The 18554-nt window shown below is 46.1% G+C and overlaps 1 protein-coding gene across 1 annotated transcript in view; it reads right to left on the reverse strand.

Annotated features, from left to right (window-relative positions):
* LOC130112746 (GTP-binding protein 1-like) overlaps window positions 1–18554 on the reverse strand; it is a 45764-nt gene that overhangs the window by 9689 nt on the left and 17521 nt on the right. Inside the window, exons 6-12 of the mRNA XM_056280226.1 lie at window positions 17857–18021; window positions 16985–17108; window positions 13369–13483; window positions 6994–7138; window positions 3824–4006; window positions 3401–3536; window positions 1425–1603 (exon numbers count right to left, since the gene is read on the reverse strand). Of these exons, the coding sequence (XP_056136201.1) occupies window positions 1425–1603; window positions 3401–3536; window positions 3824–4006; window positions 6994–7138; window positions 13369–13483; window positions 16985–17108; window positions 17857–18021 (1047 nt within the window). The remainder of the gene's footprint in view (window positions 1–1424; window positions 1604–3400; window positions 3537–3823; window positions 4007–6993; window positions 7139–13368; window positions 13484–16984; window positions 17109–17856; window positions 18022–18554) is intronic.

Below are 18554 nucleotides of genomic sequence, written 5' to 3' on the forward strand. Positions count from 1 at the left end.
TTTTCTTATTGGTATGCTTAATATTAAAAGCAGTTCAGTACAGCATATACTGAGGTGGTTATGGCTCATGTTCATCTCATCTCATCATCAGCCGCTTCTCCGGGGTCGGGTCGGGGTGGCAGGAAGCTAAGTAGGGCACTCAAAGACGTCCCTCTCCCCAGCAACACCCTCCAGCTCTTCCTGGGAGATCCCAAGGTGTTCCCAGGCCAGATTGGACATGTAGTCCCTCCAGCGAGTTCTGGGTCTACCTCGGGGTCTCCTCCCAGTTGGACATGCCCAGAAAACCTCCAAAGGAAGGCGCCCAAGAGGCGTCCTAATCAGATGCCCGAACCACCTCAACCGGCTCCTTTCGACGCGAAGGAGCAGCGGCTCTACTCCGACCTCCCTCTGGATGTCCAAGCTCCTCACCCTACCTCTAAGGCTGAGCCCAGACACCCTACGGAGGAAACTCATTTCAGCCACTTGTATCCGCGATCTCACCCTTTCAGTCACTACCCAAAGGTCATGACCATAGGTGAGGGTTGGAACGAAGATTGACTGGTAAATTGAGAGCTTTGCCTTCTGGCTCAGCTCCCTCTTCACCACAACGGTCCAGTATAACGTCCACATTACTGCTGATGCTGCACCAATCCGCCTGTCAATCTCCAACTCCATCCTACCCTCACTCGTGAACAAGACCCTGAGCTACTTGAACTCCTTCACTTGAGGCAACAACTCATCCCCAACCTGAAGGGAGCAATCCACCATTTTCCAGTAGAGAACCATGGCCTCAGACTTGGAGGTGCTGACGCTCATCCCAGCCATTTCACACTCAGCTGCAAACTGCCCCAGTGCACGCTGGAGGTCGCGTTCTGATAAAGTAAACAAAACCACATCATCTGCAGAATGCAGAGATGCAATTCTGAGTTTCCCAAGGTTGGCTCATGTTATGTTGTCAAAAACCAAACCATTAAGATAGCTGTGAATTACCGCCGGCTTGGTCGGGCGTCCCTACAGACACAATTGGCCGTGTCTGCGGGTGGGAAGCCGGATGTGGCTATGTGTCCTGGTCACTGCACTAGCGCCTCCTCTGGTCGGTCGGGGCGCATGTTCGGGGGGAAGAACAGCATGATCCTCCCACATGCTACATCCCCCTGGTGAAACGCTTCACTGTCAGGTGAAAAGAAGCGGCTGGCGACTCCACATGTATCGGAGGAGGCATGTGGTAGTCTGCAGCCCTCCCCAGATTGGCAGAGGAGGGTGGAGCAATGACTCGGACAGCTTGGGAAGAGTGGGGTAATTGGCCCGATACAATTTGTGAGAAAAAAAAGGGGGGGGGAATACAATGTCCACAGACAAAAATAAGATTAAACAAGTTGATATAAACCAATAAAACAATCTGAGGAAAGGAAAGTAATCCCCCTCCCCCCCAGAAACTCCAGTACCTTAGTAATGGTGCCCACAGCTTTTGTGCGTCCTTCTCTGAACACCAGTCTCTGGTCACAGTGCAGATACTCTGGGGTCTTGATGAAGCGGAAGTGGACTGTGGCCTTGTCCCCTGTCCTCAGACAGTCTCTGTTCATGCTCAGGATAGTGGCTGTTTGCCTGATGCTTCCACAGTGGACTAGGGGAGGATAGGAGAAGGGAATAGAGAGAGAGGGAGGTTGATATCTGGCTGACTTACCCCTTAATTGTATTGTCCAGTAATTTCAAAAGAAGAAAGTAAATTAAACTATTGGGATTTTTCATATGTTTGTATACAAGGAGAAAATGGCATTTGTGTACAGTTGGACAAGTCAAAACCCCCCGATTAGTTTTACAGGAGGAGATTCTGCAATGTAATTTTCCAAGCCTAATATGAAGAACTGTAGTGAGTGCTGGAGATAAATATCCCACCCATTCCATTCCATCCATTATCCAAGCCACTTATCCGAATTTGGGTCACGGGGATGCTGGGGTCTATCTTAGCGGTCACTGGCCGGCAGGCGGGGAGACACCCTGCGCAGGCCGCCAGGCCATCACAGGGCCTAAATGTCATTACCATAATCCTGTCCTCCTTTGTCACTCCCAATGAAAATCTTAGCATCTTCAACTCTGCCACCTCCAGCTCCGCCTCCTGTCTTTTCATCAGTGCCACTGTCTCCAAATCATACAACATAGCTGGTCTCACTACCATCTTGTAAACCTTCCCTTTAACTCCTGCTGGTACCCTTCTGTCACAAATCACTCCTGATACTCTTCTCCACCCACTCAACCCTGTCTGCGCTCTTCTTCACCTCTCTTCTGCACTCCCCATTAATTTGGACGGTTGACCCCAAGTATTTAAACTCATACGCCTTTGTCACCTCTACTCCTTGCATCCTCACCATTCCACTGTCCTTCCTCTCATTCACACATAGGTATTCCGTCTTGCTCCTACTGACTTTCGTTCCTCTTCTCTCCAGTGCATACCTCCACCTCTCTAAGCTCTCCTCAACCTGCACCCTACTCTCGCTACAGATCACAATGTCATAATTTTACAATTAACAAAAGTTAAAAACGTTCTACCCAACACTTCTACCAAGTGAGTGTTACTGGAAAGTTCATACAAACGTGAGATGCTGCAAACATGTGAAACTGCATCACTTTTCAATATTTCAGGAGTCATTTTATTTCTCCCTCCCTTGGGCCCCCTTGATGTGGGTTAGGGTTACGACACAAAAGGATACAAACTCTACTGCATTACCTGTGCAACACATTTTGTAGGATTGAATCCGTTTGACAAAACACAGGCATTTACTTTCCAGATAAAGTAAAACAAAAATGAGAGTCATGGCACATTCGTACTTGATTAAAATCACAAATTCCAAATAATTCCAATTCCAGGACTTTCCCCAAGTAAAACTAATATGGATTGAATAAGTTTTAACAGAAGAATTTGGATATTTTGACAAGATACTAATAGTTTGGGGGGGGGGGGGGAGAAGATGAGCATTGTGATAGGCAGAAACTGTGGTTGCCATTATGGTCCAAAGGTTGCCTGTCTGTGAAGCAAGGGTGTACTTATAAAGATTTAGATAATTAAAAAAATCCCCCCACCTCACCCCACTTCTGTGGGGTTGGTGGTATGTGCCCCTCATGCTCCTATTACCACAGGAACACAACTTTGGATTTCACCTTCCACATCCGTTCCAGTTCTTCCTTGTGCATCTTATTCTACTCTGTGTGACTTCCTCTTGGATCCATGAACTCTTCAACCATATTTCAACCCATGATGCTTGAAAGCTATTAAATACTGAATGTACTGAGCCATTACAACGGCATGCAGTGTACTGTTCATTGAGTGTGTTGTGCAGTCCCTCGGTGTTGTATGCAAGATCCTACTTTCTTGGGACCATGCGTGCTTTAGACCGTCTCTGATTGCGTGCGCGTGACTACTGACCCATGGCCTGGTATCTCGGGGATATCGTGGTGGGGTGGTGTAGGACCAGGATCTCAGCCTCGAACTCCCAGGTGGCCTGGGGTGTTAGCCGGAGAGAAATCATCACCATGCCTTTCCTTATGGATGAACGCTTGATCTGAGAGACAGATATTGATGGATGGGGGCAAAGACAAACTTTAAGACAGGAAAGGCAGCTGAGAAACAAGCGGAGTGAACATTTACAGAGTACCACATACTTCCATACCATATGGTCTGTATTCTCAAACTGATCTTAAGGAGAGTAAATATCTAAGACGGAGCTTGCACCCAACTTTTTTCAGAATAAAGTAACTTTTAATCATTTAGGGTGCCTATATAATTACATTAGGTGATAAAAGTTATTAAAAATGTGGCTACAACATATAACAGTGTTCTGCCACAAACCTTTTTGAGGGCGAAGGAAGCAGTCTGTCCACCACGAACCTCTCTAACAGGCATTCTCTTACGGTGGATGGATTTGACGGTGATGGGGATGAAGCTGCCTAGCGGGTCAGGGCCAAGCAGCAGCGTATCATTTAGCTGTATCAGTCCACGTAACGTAGTCCCTGATACTACTGTGCCCACACCCTGCAGACGGAGGACACACACAACGTGAACATTTATAGTCAAAGACATGTTTTTGCCCCACAGTGCCCACGGGCATCCAAGCCGCGTATCCAAATTAGGGTCACGGGGATGCTGGAGCCTATCCCAGAAGTCGTTGGGCGGCAGGCAGGAAAACACCCCGGACAGGCCGCCAGTCCATCACAGGGCAGATACATTCACACCTTGGGACAATGTGGTACAGCCGATTCACCCGACCTATGTGTCTTTGGACTGTGGGAGGAAACCCACGCACACACGGGTAGAACATGCAAACCCCACACAGAGGATGACCTGGGATTGGAAAAAATTGGGATTTGGAAAAAAAAGAAAAGGCTTCTTAGCCGTAGCCACAGATATAGCAGTGTGCCGACAGAGAGGAAAGTTGCCACCATCACCAAGCGAGGATTTTAGTGCATCATAGGGAGGCTGTGTATTGCACTGGACTGCAGTGCCGAAATAAAGTGCCCCGTTCTCCATCGCAGAGTTGGTCTGGGCTCTTTGTAACGCTTGTTACCAGCTACGAACCAGGCTAAGCTAAGTAGGCTAGCAAGACACCAGAGGCTTCCAACTACGATTCGGGGCCACAAAGCTGGTAACACTATTCTACTAAGTGTAGAAGCCATGGGCACGTGCCCTGGGCAGTGACAGGCAAATTCAGTCAGTAACTCTACAACTGTGGTCTGTTCAATTTCATAAATGCCTTACAGTACTTGAAGAATGATTTATCTTATTTTTGCTTTCTCTTATTTTTGCTTTCTATTAACAAGTAGTATCTACTTAATAATTCAAGGGGTGTTTTTATGCTTTTTTTTTCTTTTTAAATGTTACCTTGGCTAATTAATATTGGCATTTTCCCCATTCACAAATAATGTACTTTTTAAAAAATAGTTCTGTTCCCTCTGTCTTTGACCTAAGTCTAAGCTGCTGACCTCAGTGGAATGAATCTATGCTTGCTTTTGGCGGCCATTAGGTACAAGCTCGGTTGCTGTGTGACTCACTTTTACTGGTGTCAACTGTACGGAAATCAACATGTATACACAAATACAACACACTGGACTTATTAAACATCTGTGAGAAGTTGTATGGATTATTCATCCCACATCTTTCCATCCTTGATGAATTACAGACTAATGCAGTGCCTCTGGGCATATATAGGCCTACCTGGGCATATACTACCGACAGGTAGGAATACCAGATGACAACATACCGGCACAATCAGAAAGCGGCACGGTCAGAAAGCGGCCCTACTGACCGGGTAGGGACAGACTGTTTGCAGGACTGTTTCTGTTACCACTAGCTCAACCTGCCGTTCCCTATATGGTCCTCTACCATGCATGTCACTATGTTCTGTAAAACTGTTCTACAATATGACTTCACCACAATGCAGCAGGACATATTCCTGTCATGTGCCTAGTGATTTTAGTCACCATTTACCCCGTCCTCCGTTAGACAAAGTGGAAAACAAATATATCGGGGTATTGCAAGTTATAGAAATAAAGAGAAAGAAAGAATGAAAACGTGAAAGAATGATGAATGATCAATATGAGAGGGAGCAGGCCAGCAAACGGTGGAATCAATGTCTCCATTATCTGAGCCTGTGTACACATATGTTTGTCTGAAATAAGGAAATAGAAAAATGCCATTGGGGGATATGAGACGAGTCAGTGAGAGTGGGTGGCAGAGAGCAGGTGAGCAAGAGAATAAAAGGAGTGGGAATGAACAAGCGAGTGAAAGCTGGTCATGCTTTTGCACAGGTATGCTTAAACATCTGTAAAGAAATGCAGATTAGAGGTTTTGGGGTGACTGTGGCTCACGGAGGCACAGACATGCACATCACCATGTCTGCAGGGTACGCGTTGCACCAAAGCTGATCGGTCAAGCTGGAAATACTACTAATACTACTACTACTACTACTACTTTCGGCTGCTCCTGTTAGGGGGCGCCACAGAGGATCATCCGTTTCCATCTCTTCCTGTCCTCTGCGTCTTCCTCTGTCACACCAGCCACCTGCATGTCCTCCCTCACCACATTCATAAACCTCCTCTTTGGCCTTCCTCTTCTCCTCTTCCCTGGCAGCTCCATATTTAGCATCCTTCTCCCAATATACCCAGCATCTCTCCTCCACACATGTCCAAGCCATCTCAATCTTGCCTCTCTTGCTTTGTCTCCAAACCATCCAGCCTGAGCGGTCCCTCTAACATACTGGTTCCTAATCCTGTTCATCTTCATCACTCCCAATTGAAATCTTAGCATCTTCAACTTTGCCACCTCCAGCTCCACCTCCTGCTGTCTTTTCGTCAGTGCCACTGTTTCCAAACCATATAACATAGCTGGTCTCACAACCATCTTGTAAACCTTCCCTTAACTCTTGCTGGTACCTTTCTGTCGCAAATCACTCCAGACACTCTTCTCCATCCACTCCACCCTGCCTGCACCATCTTCTTCACCTCTCTTCTACACTCCCTGTTACTTTTGGTCAAGCCGGGAATGATTTCTGGTAATTTGACCTCAAAATGAAACCATAATATCCGTGGGGACAAAGGAGCCAAGGCAATATACAGATCAATGCAATGGAACAAAGAACAAATCAGCACAACACAGAACAAGAAAGGGATATACACCTAGGGTTTTCATGCTCGACTTTGTTTTTGAGTTTAGTTCTGTTTCCATTTACAGATTTCTTTGGCTGTTGCAGTTTAATTTGGTTTTGTAAACCCAACACTCCCCTCTAGGGGTAAAGTGAGCACTGCATACGAGTATGTAGGCAAACACTTCAGTGTTAAGGCAACGCTGACATTTGCAAACACACAGACCGTTAAGAATAAATTTAGCTTGAGCTTCTGCATGCATGTGTGTGTGAAAAGAGGAGACAAGATAAAGACAGCGAGCGGGCAAAAAAACAAAAGACAACCGAGTGTGTGAGGTAATGCATGAGTGAAGAAGTGAGTGAGCTTGTGTGTATGTTGTACCGGCACAGAGTAGGTGTCATCTATCTGGAACTCAGCAGGTTCGTTGTCACAGCAGGTGGTCCTGGAGGACAGCAGGTTCAAGAACATCTTCAGGAGGTCCATGTTGTCCCCTGTCACATTAGAGATCTGGAAGATTGGACACATCCTGGAGACAGGAGGAGGAGGAAAACAGGGAGAAAATGAAAGGAGGAAGAGAGAAGTGGAGGGTTCAATTCAACAATCATGATTTACTATATTAATTGTTAAGAGGGGTTCACAATTTTTGAACCCAGACTTCATTAAAATGTTGTCGGGCGGTGTTTAGAATCATACGAACAAATGCTTCACTCATCACTTCAGTACTGAGAAACGCATCACTTTGCTGAATCTTCACACTGGGCTTCAACACTTGGAGATTTGAGCGAGATATTTTCTTCATCCCCGTGGAGAAATCAAACTCTGCATTTAACCCATCCTAGCTGTGTAGCTAAGAGCAGTGGACAGCCACCATGCAGCACCCGGGGACCAACTCCAGTTATTTCTTCCTATTGCCTCAGCCAAGGGCACAGACAGGAGTATTAACCCTAACATGCATGTCTTTTTGATGGTGGGAGGAAACCGGAGCACCCGGAGAAAACCCACCGCAGACACAGGGAGAACATGCAAACTCCACACAGAGGACGACCTGGGATGACTCCCAAGGTTGGACAACCCCGGGGTTCGAACCCAGGACCTTCTTGCTATGAGGCGACAGCGCTAACCACTGTGCCACCGTGCCGCCCCAACACAGACAAATGGGGAAATCATCAGTATCAAACTGCAGTTGTAATCTCAGGTCAATTACAGTCAGAAGCAGAGGTGTTTCCAGCCTTCAGACGAAACTTGACACTGGCAGGTTTGTACAACACTGAAAGCAAATGATCCCCTTCAGAGGTGAAAGGCAGTAATACCTGGTGTTAAATGGGTAGCAAGTAAGGCTGAAATGAGTCTAAATTGAGTTTCATTCAAGTTTTGATGCTAAAATTAACTTAATATAGAAAAAGCGAGGCAGTAGGTTGCAAATATCAAAATCATTGAGCGTTTCTCCTGCTACTATAAGCGGCCAAGTAATGGGCTGAAAAGAGCAGTTGCTGAGCTGTGCTTTGTAATAGAATTAGAGTTAGCTGTTCATTGAACAAAATAATTGTACATTAGGTGAGGACACGTGTGTGCCCACCAAAACTTTCTGTACCTTCAACAACAACAAGCCCTGGTTCACAGCAAAACTCGGGCAGCCTCATCAGGCCAAAGAGAAAGCCTACAGGAGTGGAGATAGGATCCGGTACAACAAAGCCAGAAATACACTCACAAAGGAGATCAAGAGTGGCAAAAAAGTGCGACTCTGAAAAGTTGAAAAACAGGCTTTCTACCAATGACCCATCATCAGTCTGGAGTGGTTTGAAAGACATTACCAACTATAAGAGACCACCCCCCCCACACTGCAGGGAACCATCAACTGGCCGATGACCTAAATGGGTTTTGGTGCAGGTTTGAAAAGCAAACTTTCACACCCCTCACCCTCTCCTGCAACGACACACAACCAACTGCACTCCCTGCCAGCCACCACCCCCCTGACCCCCCACCCGCACTCAGGATCTGTGTTGAGGACGTGCGCCAGCTCTTCCAGAAATAGAAGACCAAGAAGGCACCGGGCCTGAATTGCATGTCACCCTCCTGTCTTATAGTCTGTGCTGACCAGCTGGCCCCCATTTTCATACTGATCTTCGACAGATCACTGGAATTGTGTGAAGTCCGTCCCTGCTTCAAGAGCCCCGTATCACAGGATTAAATGACTAAAGGCCCATTGCCCTATCATCTGTGGTCATGAAATCCTTCAAGAGAGTGGTGTTGATCCACCTGAAGGAAATCACAGGCCCCCTGCTTGACCCCCTGCAGTTTGCCTACTGAGCAAACAGGTCAGTAGAGGATGCAGTCAACATGGGATTGTGCTACATCTTCCAACACCTTAACTCCCAAGAGACATACTAAAGGGTCCTGTTTGTGGACTTCAGCTCAGCATTCAACACCATCGTCCCAGATGTCCTCCACTCTAAACTCACCCAGCTCACTGTACCAACCCCCATCTGCTAGTTGATTAAAAACTTTCAAACAGACAGGCGGCAGCTGGTGAGGCTGGGGAAAATCACATCCAGCACCCAGACAATCAGCACTGGCGCCCCCCAGGGATGTGTGCTCTCCCCTCTACTCTTCTCCCTCTACACAAATGACTGCATCTCAGGTGAACCGTCTTTTAAACTCCTAAGTTTGTGGACAACCAAACCATCATTGGCCTTATCCGGGATGGAGACGAGTCTGCATATAGACAAGAGGTTGTTGATCAGCTGGCCCTCTAGTGTGACCATAACAACCTGGAGCTGAACACGCTCAAAACAGTGGGGATGACAGTGGACTTCAGGAGGAGGCCCCCAACACTGCCCCCCCATACTCAACAGCACCATGTCTGCAATGAAAACCTACAGATTTCTGGGTTCCACAATCTCCCAAGACCTAAAGTTGGCCTCCAACATAAACGCAATCATCAAAAAGGCCCAGCAGAAGATGTACTTTCTCTGCCAGCTCAAGAAGTTCAACCTATCTCAGGAACTGCTGATTCAGTTCTACACTGCAATAATCAATTCTGTCCTCTGCACATCCATAACTGTCTGGTCTGGATCGGCCACCAAACAGGACATGGACAGACTGCAACGGACAGTTAGGTCTGCAGAGAAAATCATTGGTGCCAACCTGCCCTCCATTCAGGACTTATACACCTCCAGACTCAGGAAACTGGCAGGCAACATCACTGCAGACCCATCACACCCTGGTCACAACCTGTTCCAACTCCTCCCCTCTGGTAGGCGCTACAGAGCACTGTAATTGGGCTGTCATTCAAATGAACGCTTAACACATGGAAAAAAAAATCACACATAGTGAGATACATGATATATATATATATATATATACACACACACAAATATATATGTATCAATTAAGGTACATCAATTACAGTATTTCGTGTGACTACTTGAATGGGGAAATCAGGTGAAATACACATTGCTAGTAGAAACACCAATGTAAAAACTTTCGCACTCATACGAGTTGAGTCAATATACACTACCGTTCAAAAGTTTGGGATCACCCAAACAATTTTGTGTTTTCCATGAAAAGTCACACTTATTCACCACCATATGTTGTGAAATGAATAGAAAATAGAGTCAAGACATTGACAAGGTTAGAAATAATGATTTGTATTTGAAATAAGATTTTTTTTACATCAAACTTTGCTTTCGTCAAAGAATCCTCCATTTGCAGCAATTACAGCATTGCAGACCTTTGGCATTCTAGCTGTTAATTTGTTGAGGTAATCTGGAGAAATTGCACCCCACGCTTCCAGAAGCAGCTCCCACAAGTTGGATTGGTTGGATGGGCACTTCTTTGAGCAGATTGAGTTTCTGGAGCATCACATTTGTGGGGTCAATTAAACGCTCAAAATGGCCAGAAAAAGAGAACTTTCATCTGAAACTCGACAGTCTATTCTTGTTCTTAGAAATGAAGGCTATTCCATGCGAGAAATTGCTAAGAAATTGAAGATTTCCTACACCGGTGTGTACTACTCCCTTCAGAGGACAGCACAAACAGGCTCTAACCAGAGTAGAAAAAGAAGTGGGAGGCCGCGTTGCACAACTGAGCAAGAAGATAAGTACATTAGAGTCTCTAGTTTGAGAAACAGACGCCTCACAGGTCCCCAACTGGCATCTTCATTAAATAGTACCTGTTAGAGCCTGTTTGTGCTGTCCTCTGAAGGGAGTAGTACACACCGGTGTAGGAAATCTTCAATTTCTTAGCAATTTCTCGCATGGAATAGCCTTCATTTCTAAGAACAAGAATAGACTGTCGAGTTTCAGATGAAAGTTCTCTTTTTCTGGCCATTTTGAGCATTTAATTGACCCCACAAATGTGATGCTCCAGAAACTCAATCTGCTCAAAGAAGTGCCCATCCAACCAATCCAACTTGTGGGAGCTGCTTCTGGAAGCGTGGGGTGCAATTTCTCCAGATTACCTCAACAAATTAACAGCTAGAATGCCAAAGGTCTGCAATGCTGTAATTGCTGCAAATGGAGGATTCTTTAACGAAAGCAAAGTTTGATGTAAAAAAAATCTTATTTCAAATAAAAATCATTATTTCTAACCTTGTCAATGTCTTGACTCTATTTTCTATTCATTTCACAACATATGGTGGTGAATAAGTGTGACTTTTCATGGAAAACACGAAATTGTTTGGGTGATCCCAAACTTTTGAACGGTAGTGTATACTGCTCAAAAAAATAAAGGGAACACCTAAAAAACACAATATAGACCTCGATGAATGAAATATTTCAGCTGAAAATCTTTATTTATTAGACAGAGGAATGTGTTTAGAGCAAAATAACCTAAGAATGATCAATGGAAATCAAAATCATTAGCCCATTAAGGTCTGGATTCAGAATCATACTCAAAATCAAAGTGGAAAATGAGAACATAGGCTGATCCAACTTCTGTGGAAATTCTTCAAGACGATTCAAAATGAGGCTCAGTAGTGTGTGTGGCCTCCACGTGCCTGTATGCACTCCCTACAACGTCTGGGCATGCTCCTGATGAGACGACGGATGGTCTGCTGAGGGATCTCCTCCCAGACCTGGATCAGGGCATCGGTCAACTCCTGGACAGTCTGTGGTGCGACATCGCGTTGGCGGATGGTACGAGACATGATGTCCCAGAGGTGCTCGATTGGATTCAGGTCTGGGGAACGTGCAGGCCAGTCCATAGCATCAATGCCCTCGACATACAGGAACTGCTGACACACTCTGGCCACATGAGGACGAGCATTGTCATGCATGAGCAGGAACCCAGGGCCCACTGCACCAGCATATGGTCTGACAATGGGTCTGAGGATCTCATCCCGGTACCTAATGGCAGTCATGGTACCTCTGGCTAGCACGTAGAGGTCTGTGCGGCCCTCCAAGGATATGCCTCCCCAGACCATCACTGACCCACCGCCAAACCGGTCATGCTGGAGGATGTTGCAGGCAGCAGAACGTTCTCCACAGCGTCTCCAGACTCTCTCACGTCTGTCACATGTGTTCAGTGTGAACCTGCTCTCATCTGTGAAGAGCACAGGGCGCCAATGGCGAATCTGCCAACCAAGATGTTCTCTGGCAAAGGTCAATCGGGCTGCACGGTGTTGGGCTGTGAGCACGGGCCCCAATTGTGGACGTCGGGCCCTCATACCATCCTCATGCATTCTGTTTCTCACTGTTTGAGCAGAAACCTGCACATTAGTGGCCTGTTGAAGGTCGTTTTGTAGGGCTCCGGCAGTGCTCCTCCTGTTCCTCCTTGCACAAAGGACCAGATAGCGGTCCTGCTGCGGGGTTGTTGTCCTCCTGCGGCCCCCTCCACGTCTCCTGGTGTACTGGCCTGTCTCCTGGTACCTCCTCCATGCTCTGGACACTGTGCTGGGAGACACATCAAATCTTCTTGCCACAGCACGCATTGATGTGCCATCCTGGATGAGCTGCACTACCTGAGCAACTTCTGTAGGTTGCAGATACCGCCTCATGCCACCTCTAGTGGTGAGGGCACTAGCAAAATGAAAAACTAACCAAAGATCGGCCAGAAAAGATGAGGACAGGCAAATGGTCTGTGGCCACCACCTGCAAATCCATTCCTTTTATAGGGGTTGTCTTGCAAATTGTCTAATTTAAACCTGGTGGAAATTAGACAATTTACCAACAGGTGAAATTGAGTCACAAATCAGTGTTGCTTCCTAACTGGACAGGTTGATATCTCAAAAGTGTGATTGACTTGGAGCTACATCGCATTGCTTATGTGTTCCCTTTATTTTTTTGAGCAGTGTATATGGCACAGGCACAGTTACATTACATCCATCCATCTATTATCCAAACCGCTTATCCTGCTCAGGGTTGCGGGGATGCTGGAGCCTATCCCAGCAGTCATTGGGCAGCAGGCGGGGAGACACCCTGGACAGGCTGCCAGTCCATCACAGGGCCAACACAGTCAACCTAGGGACAATTTAATATGGCCGATTCACCTGACCTACATGTCTTTGGACTGTGGGAGAAAACCGGAGCACCCGGAGGAAACCCACACAGACATGGAGAGAACATGCAAACTCCACACAAAGGATGACCCAGGATGACCCCCCCCAAGCTTGGACTACCCCGGGGCTCGAATCCAGGGCCTTCTTGCTGTGAGACATCCACGCTAACCACTGCGCCACCATGCCGCCCGTTACATAACATGAAAAACATAAATGTAAGGGCCGCTCTTCCTAGCATTCGTTCTGCATCTCTATCCTACCTTTCAGAGCTGAAGTTGGAGGCTGTGACAATGACATCGTCCTTGTTCTGGACCAGTACTGGGATTTTCCTGCAGCCTGGTGACTTTAATAACCTCTGTAACAACTTCAGTGTCTCTGCAGATTCACAAACACACATAAAAATATAGTGTATGCAAACTTGGAAATAAATCACTGAGTATGATACGGCCGCGTAGCATTCTATTATAGAGCACAATGTACAATCAATTTGACTTGCGCGCCAATGCAAAAAAAAAAAAATGTATAGCCCAAAGAAAACACAGTTCTGGTGAATGACTTCTTCAATTATTTGCTGTCTACATAAACAAACAGCCCGTCCCCCACCACTCATATGTGGCATCTTATACCCCTTCTCCACTGTATGGTACTGGCTCAACTCGACTCGACTCTATTCGACTCTGCTCGCTTTACTTTTTGGGATTTGGTTTGCCACTGCTTATGGTACCCCCCTCATGGTGAAGCCCCGCTGGTCATTTGTGGGCGTGTTGACTAGTTTTTCCTCCCTTCGCTACCATCGGCCAACACGAGTGTGTTATTTAAAAAAGAAAAATCAACACGATCAACTCTAAATATGTGCTTCATATGGACAATATTAGTGTAACTAAAATTTGCTGACAAAACATAATTTTTTACATGGATAGATTATCAACTATAATACAAGTCTCGCTTTGGCATTTCCTGGTTATAAACACAGCTGTTCAATTTCTCTCTGACCAAACAGTGGTCAGATGTTATTTATATTTAAATAAATATGAATAAAATTTATTTATATCATATTTATTTTTATTTACATTTACATCTAATTATTATTAATCTTTTTTAAGATTTTACTTATATCTAAATAAATATAAATACATTTTTACATTTTGTTTATATTTTATTTATTTATATTTAAATATTTTTACTTTATATTATTTATATTTAAATAAATAGAAATAAATATACATATATTTATATATATTTAGATTTTATTTTATTTATTTATATATAGTGGTATTAGAGCAGGATAAGCGGTTTGGATAATGGATGGATGGTATTTTCATGTAACCTTTTAGTATCGGCTCAGCTCACTTGCAACCTCAACGGAGGTGGAAAGTACCTGGTACTCTCCCTAACTTTTGCCCAATGGAAAACCAAAAAAAGCGAGCAGAGTTGAGTCGAGCCGGTACCATGCAGTGGAAGGGGCATTAGATGATTTGGATGCGTTACTATTTCATAAAATAATCAAAAATGAGAAAAACTAGGGTAGACGTGAAGGTTACTGAATCCAAGCAGTCGAAGATTTAATTAAACTACCTTCAGTGGACTTACAGGGGAACCACAATGGAAACAGCAAAGCCAAAGCCACCTTGAACTGCCATCGTTTTTCTTTTTGAATGAGAAGGGACCAACTACTACAGAGCGCAAATTTACTGGGTGCAATATACAACCGATGCATCTACAGGCAAGATGACACACCCAGAGATAGTAGCAGGCAGGAGGCGACTTTGCTGCTTCTAGTGTGGTTTCACCTTTAACGCGTGTCCCCTGGAGACCTGTAAAAGGCCGCATCCTGTATTCTTGTCATTTTCTCTGGAAAGGTCAAGCTTTGTGCACCGTCAACCTGACGCAGATCCCTAACCTCTTTTTAGAGCCATCACCTGAGCCCGTAACCTGTTTCCTAAGTTGAAACGATATCTCAACATGCAACCTCAGCGTCACTTATAGTTCCAATCACCAATAAGGATGAAGGAGGGGCCGATCCAGAGAGGGAAAAAAAACCCTGATCTGCTTTGCCAAAAGTAGAGAAAGACCAAAAATATATCAAATTGCATTGAGAACAGAAAACGGTTTATTTATATAAACAGTTAATTATAAGCCGTTTATAAAATCTCAAATAAACTGTCTATCATTTGTATTTTTTTTGTGGCTTTTCCCCCCTATTTTTCTACCCAATTGTACTTGGCCAATTACCCCACTCTTCCGAGCCATCCGGGGAGGGCTGCAGACTACCACATGCCTCCTCCAATACATGTGGAGCCGCCAGCTGCTTCTTTTCACCTGACAGTGAGGAGTTTCACCAGGGGGACGTAGCGTGTGGGAGGATTACGGTATTCCCTCCCAGTCCCCACCCCCCCCAAACAGGCGCCCCAACTGACAAGAGGAGGCGCTAGTGCAGCAACCAGGACACATACCCACATCTTCCCACCTGCAGTTGCGTCTGTAGAGACACCCGACCGAGCTGGAGGTAACGCGGGGATTCAAAGCGGTGATCCTCCTGTTAGTAGGCAACAGAATAGACCGCTACGCTACCCGGACGCCCAGTCGTACCTGATTTTACACGGAAAGCCTCACTTCACTGGCTCCCTATCCATTCTCGGTTCAATTTTAAAGTGTTGCTGTGACTGTATAACATACTATATACGCTTGCTCCGTCTCATCCATCACTTTATAAAGCCTTTTGTGCCATTCAAAGACACCGATCCCTGGGCACAGGCATCCTCTTTGTTTCCACAGCCTAAAAAAATTCACTAGTGTGCAGAGATGTATTACTGCACGCCTTTATTTTGGAACAGTCTTCCTGCTCACATCAGAGAGGTTGAGTCTGCAAGCTTCCTTAAAATCTATACTAAAGACCTACTTATACGTTGAAACCGAGACCCTCACTGGGAAGGTCTCGGGTTCAATGCATGGTTAGGTTTTCTAGTAAGATGGGATTCCCCCATCTAGGTTTGCTTGCTGTGCGTAGGGGAGCTCCATTCTTGTTTCCAGGGCTCTGCAGCACTCACATGTTGTTGTTGCTGCATGGGACGGTGCCATTACGTAGGAACTTCAGGAAGATGCTTTACATGTGTCTCTATATTGTGCTTTCCCCGCGTCCACTTTTCTTTGGTGCATGGTTTTGTCATCACTAATGCCCCTTTTACGGCTACGTGGTACCGGCTTGACTCGACTCACTTCCGTGTCGTTTTCCATCACCGTAACAGTACCCCCTCAGTGCAGCTGGTCGTCATAGCGACGCCTGGTTAAACTGCTGTGACGTCATCTTCAACGCCACCATTGTAAGAACAAAAATGGCGGACATCGTCTGTACCTCGACAGACCACGGTGTGGATTTTCAGCTCTCCATTTTTTTTTTCCAATTTCAAAATGTACTTTTAAGATAACTCCGCTTCGGTATTTAAAAACGCCGGGTGATATCCCATGCACGCATTGATGACGCAGTGATGCAAAATGATGCAGTGACGCATTTCTCTGACCAATCAGAGGTCTGCACTGATTTTGGTACCCTCTCCAGTTTTTTTTGAAACCTCGACAAAAGGTGGTACCAGGAAAAAGGTAACAGTTACCAAAATGCCGGTACTTTCCAGTAATGGAAAACGAAAAAAGAGCGAGTCGAGTCGGGTCGAGCCGGTACCATGTAGTGGAAAAGGGGCAGAAGTGTAGTCAATAACAGATTTTCATTCATCTAAATATGTTACCACATTTTGAGCGAGCTTTTTTTGCAGGTCGATGAGTTGGTTTGCGTCTAAAAAAATTACTTGCATATAACAAACACCACCTAAACAGTGTCAAATAAGCGAAAGCAGCTCTGCATGAAAGTAAGGTTCACTCTACCTTGGAGGATGTTGGCGGGACACATGTCTATCTTTGTGACCACTACAAACACTGGCACATTAAGGGCTAGTGCCAAGCCCAGGTGCTCTTTCGTCATGCCAACAATACCAGCGTTACTGCCGACCTGGGAGGGGCAGGGGGTGAGTGGGGGGTAAAGAGGGAAAGGAGGGTGAAGAAATATGGTGTGAGCACTGCATTCCAAATAGCACTCGCACATATGACAAAACATCCATCCATCCATCCATTATCCAAACCGCTTATCCTGCTCTCAGGGTCGTGGGGATGCTGGAGCCTATCCCAGCAGTCATTGGGCGGCAGGCGGAGAGACACCCTGGACAGGCCGCCAGGCCATCACACAGGGCCGACATATACACACACACACACACACACACACACACACACACACACACACACACACACACACACACACACACACACACATTCACACCTAGGGACAATGTAGTACGGTCGATTCACCTGACCTACATGTCTTTGGACTGTGGGAGGAAACCGGAGCCCCCGGAGGAAACCCACGCAGACACGGGGAGAACATGCAAACTCCACACTGAGGACGACCCGGGACGACCCCCAAGGTTGGACTACCCCGGGGCTCGGACCCAGGACCTTCCCTGCTGTGAGGCGACCACACTAATCACTGCACCACCGTGCCTAAACATGTTAAATTTAAATGTGCCAATAAAAAAGTGTACACATTGAGGTCTATACGATGCTTGCAGTACCACAAGAGAGTTTTATGTCTTCTTTTACACTGCTTAGAAATGTATAAATGTATAACTACATTTATGTCCAAATACAAAACATGAAGGCACATGCGTACTGCCACTCATACACACTCCTTCCCCCTCTCTCACCATGAGCATACAGAAGTCAGGTAAGTGTCCAGTCATGCCAAAGACTGTGGTCTTGAGGTATTTCTCGTGGCCGGCCAGGTCAATAAAGGTGATGACCTTGGAGGACTTCTCACAGATTTTGGTCCAGTCAAGGCTTCCCCCATGGCTGTCTGGCTTGTTTACCACCTGTTTTAAAAGATAAACAAAAAAATAGAGGGATGGATTTAGAGTCAGGTTGCTGTGGTAACGACGTAGCCGTGAGTAACTACATACGCTGTAAGGCCGTGAATTGGCCAGAATCTGGTAATACGATACGTATCATGATACAGGTGTTACGATTCAACAACACCACTTCCGGTGTGGGAAGATGGCGGCGGGGACTCACATTTGCAGCGGCCTCACCCAGTACCAATTATGCAGTGTCTACGTCAACGTCTATGTTTGTGTCATTGTGTTAAGGTTTTATTTTGATCGTCGATCTCGCTTGGCTGGGGAGAGCTGGCGCTGGATCGGCTGAGAGAGCTTGGTCTGCTGGGTCCTGTGGGCCCGACAAGGAAACACTGAGGGCCATCTGACAGGACGTGGAACCGGGGCAGGCTAAGCTAACTGCTAGCCCACAACCCTGCCCGAGAGGAAACACCGAGGAGGCCTGGCGGCGGCCTCGCCTAGCATCAACTGTGCAGTGTTTTTGTCTGCATTTGTGTCATCGTGTGGGGGAG

Source organism: Lampris incognitus, chromosome 5 (genome assembly GCF_029633865.1).
Source record: "Lampris incognitus isolate fLamInc1 chromosome 5, fLamInc1.hap2, whole genome shotgun sequence".
In the NCBI taxonomy this organism is placed as follows: Eukaryota; Metazoa; Chordata; class Actinopteri; order Lampriformes; family Lampridae; genus Lampris; species Lampris incognitus.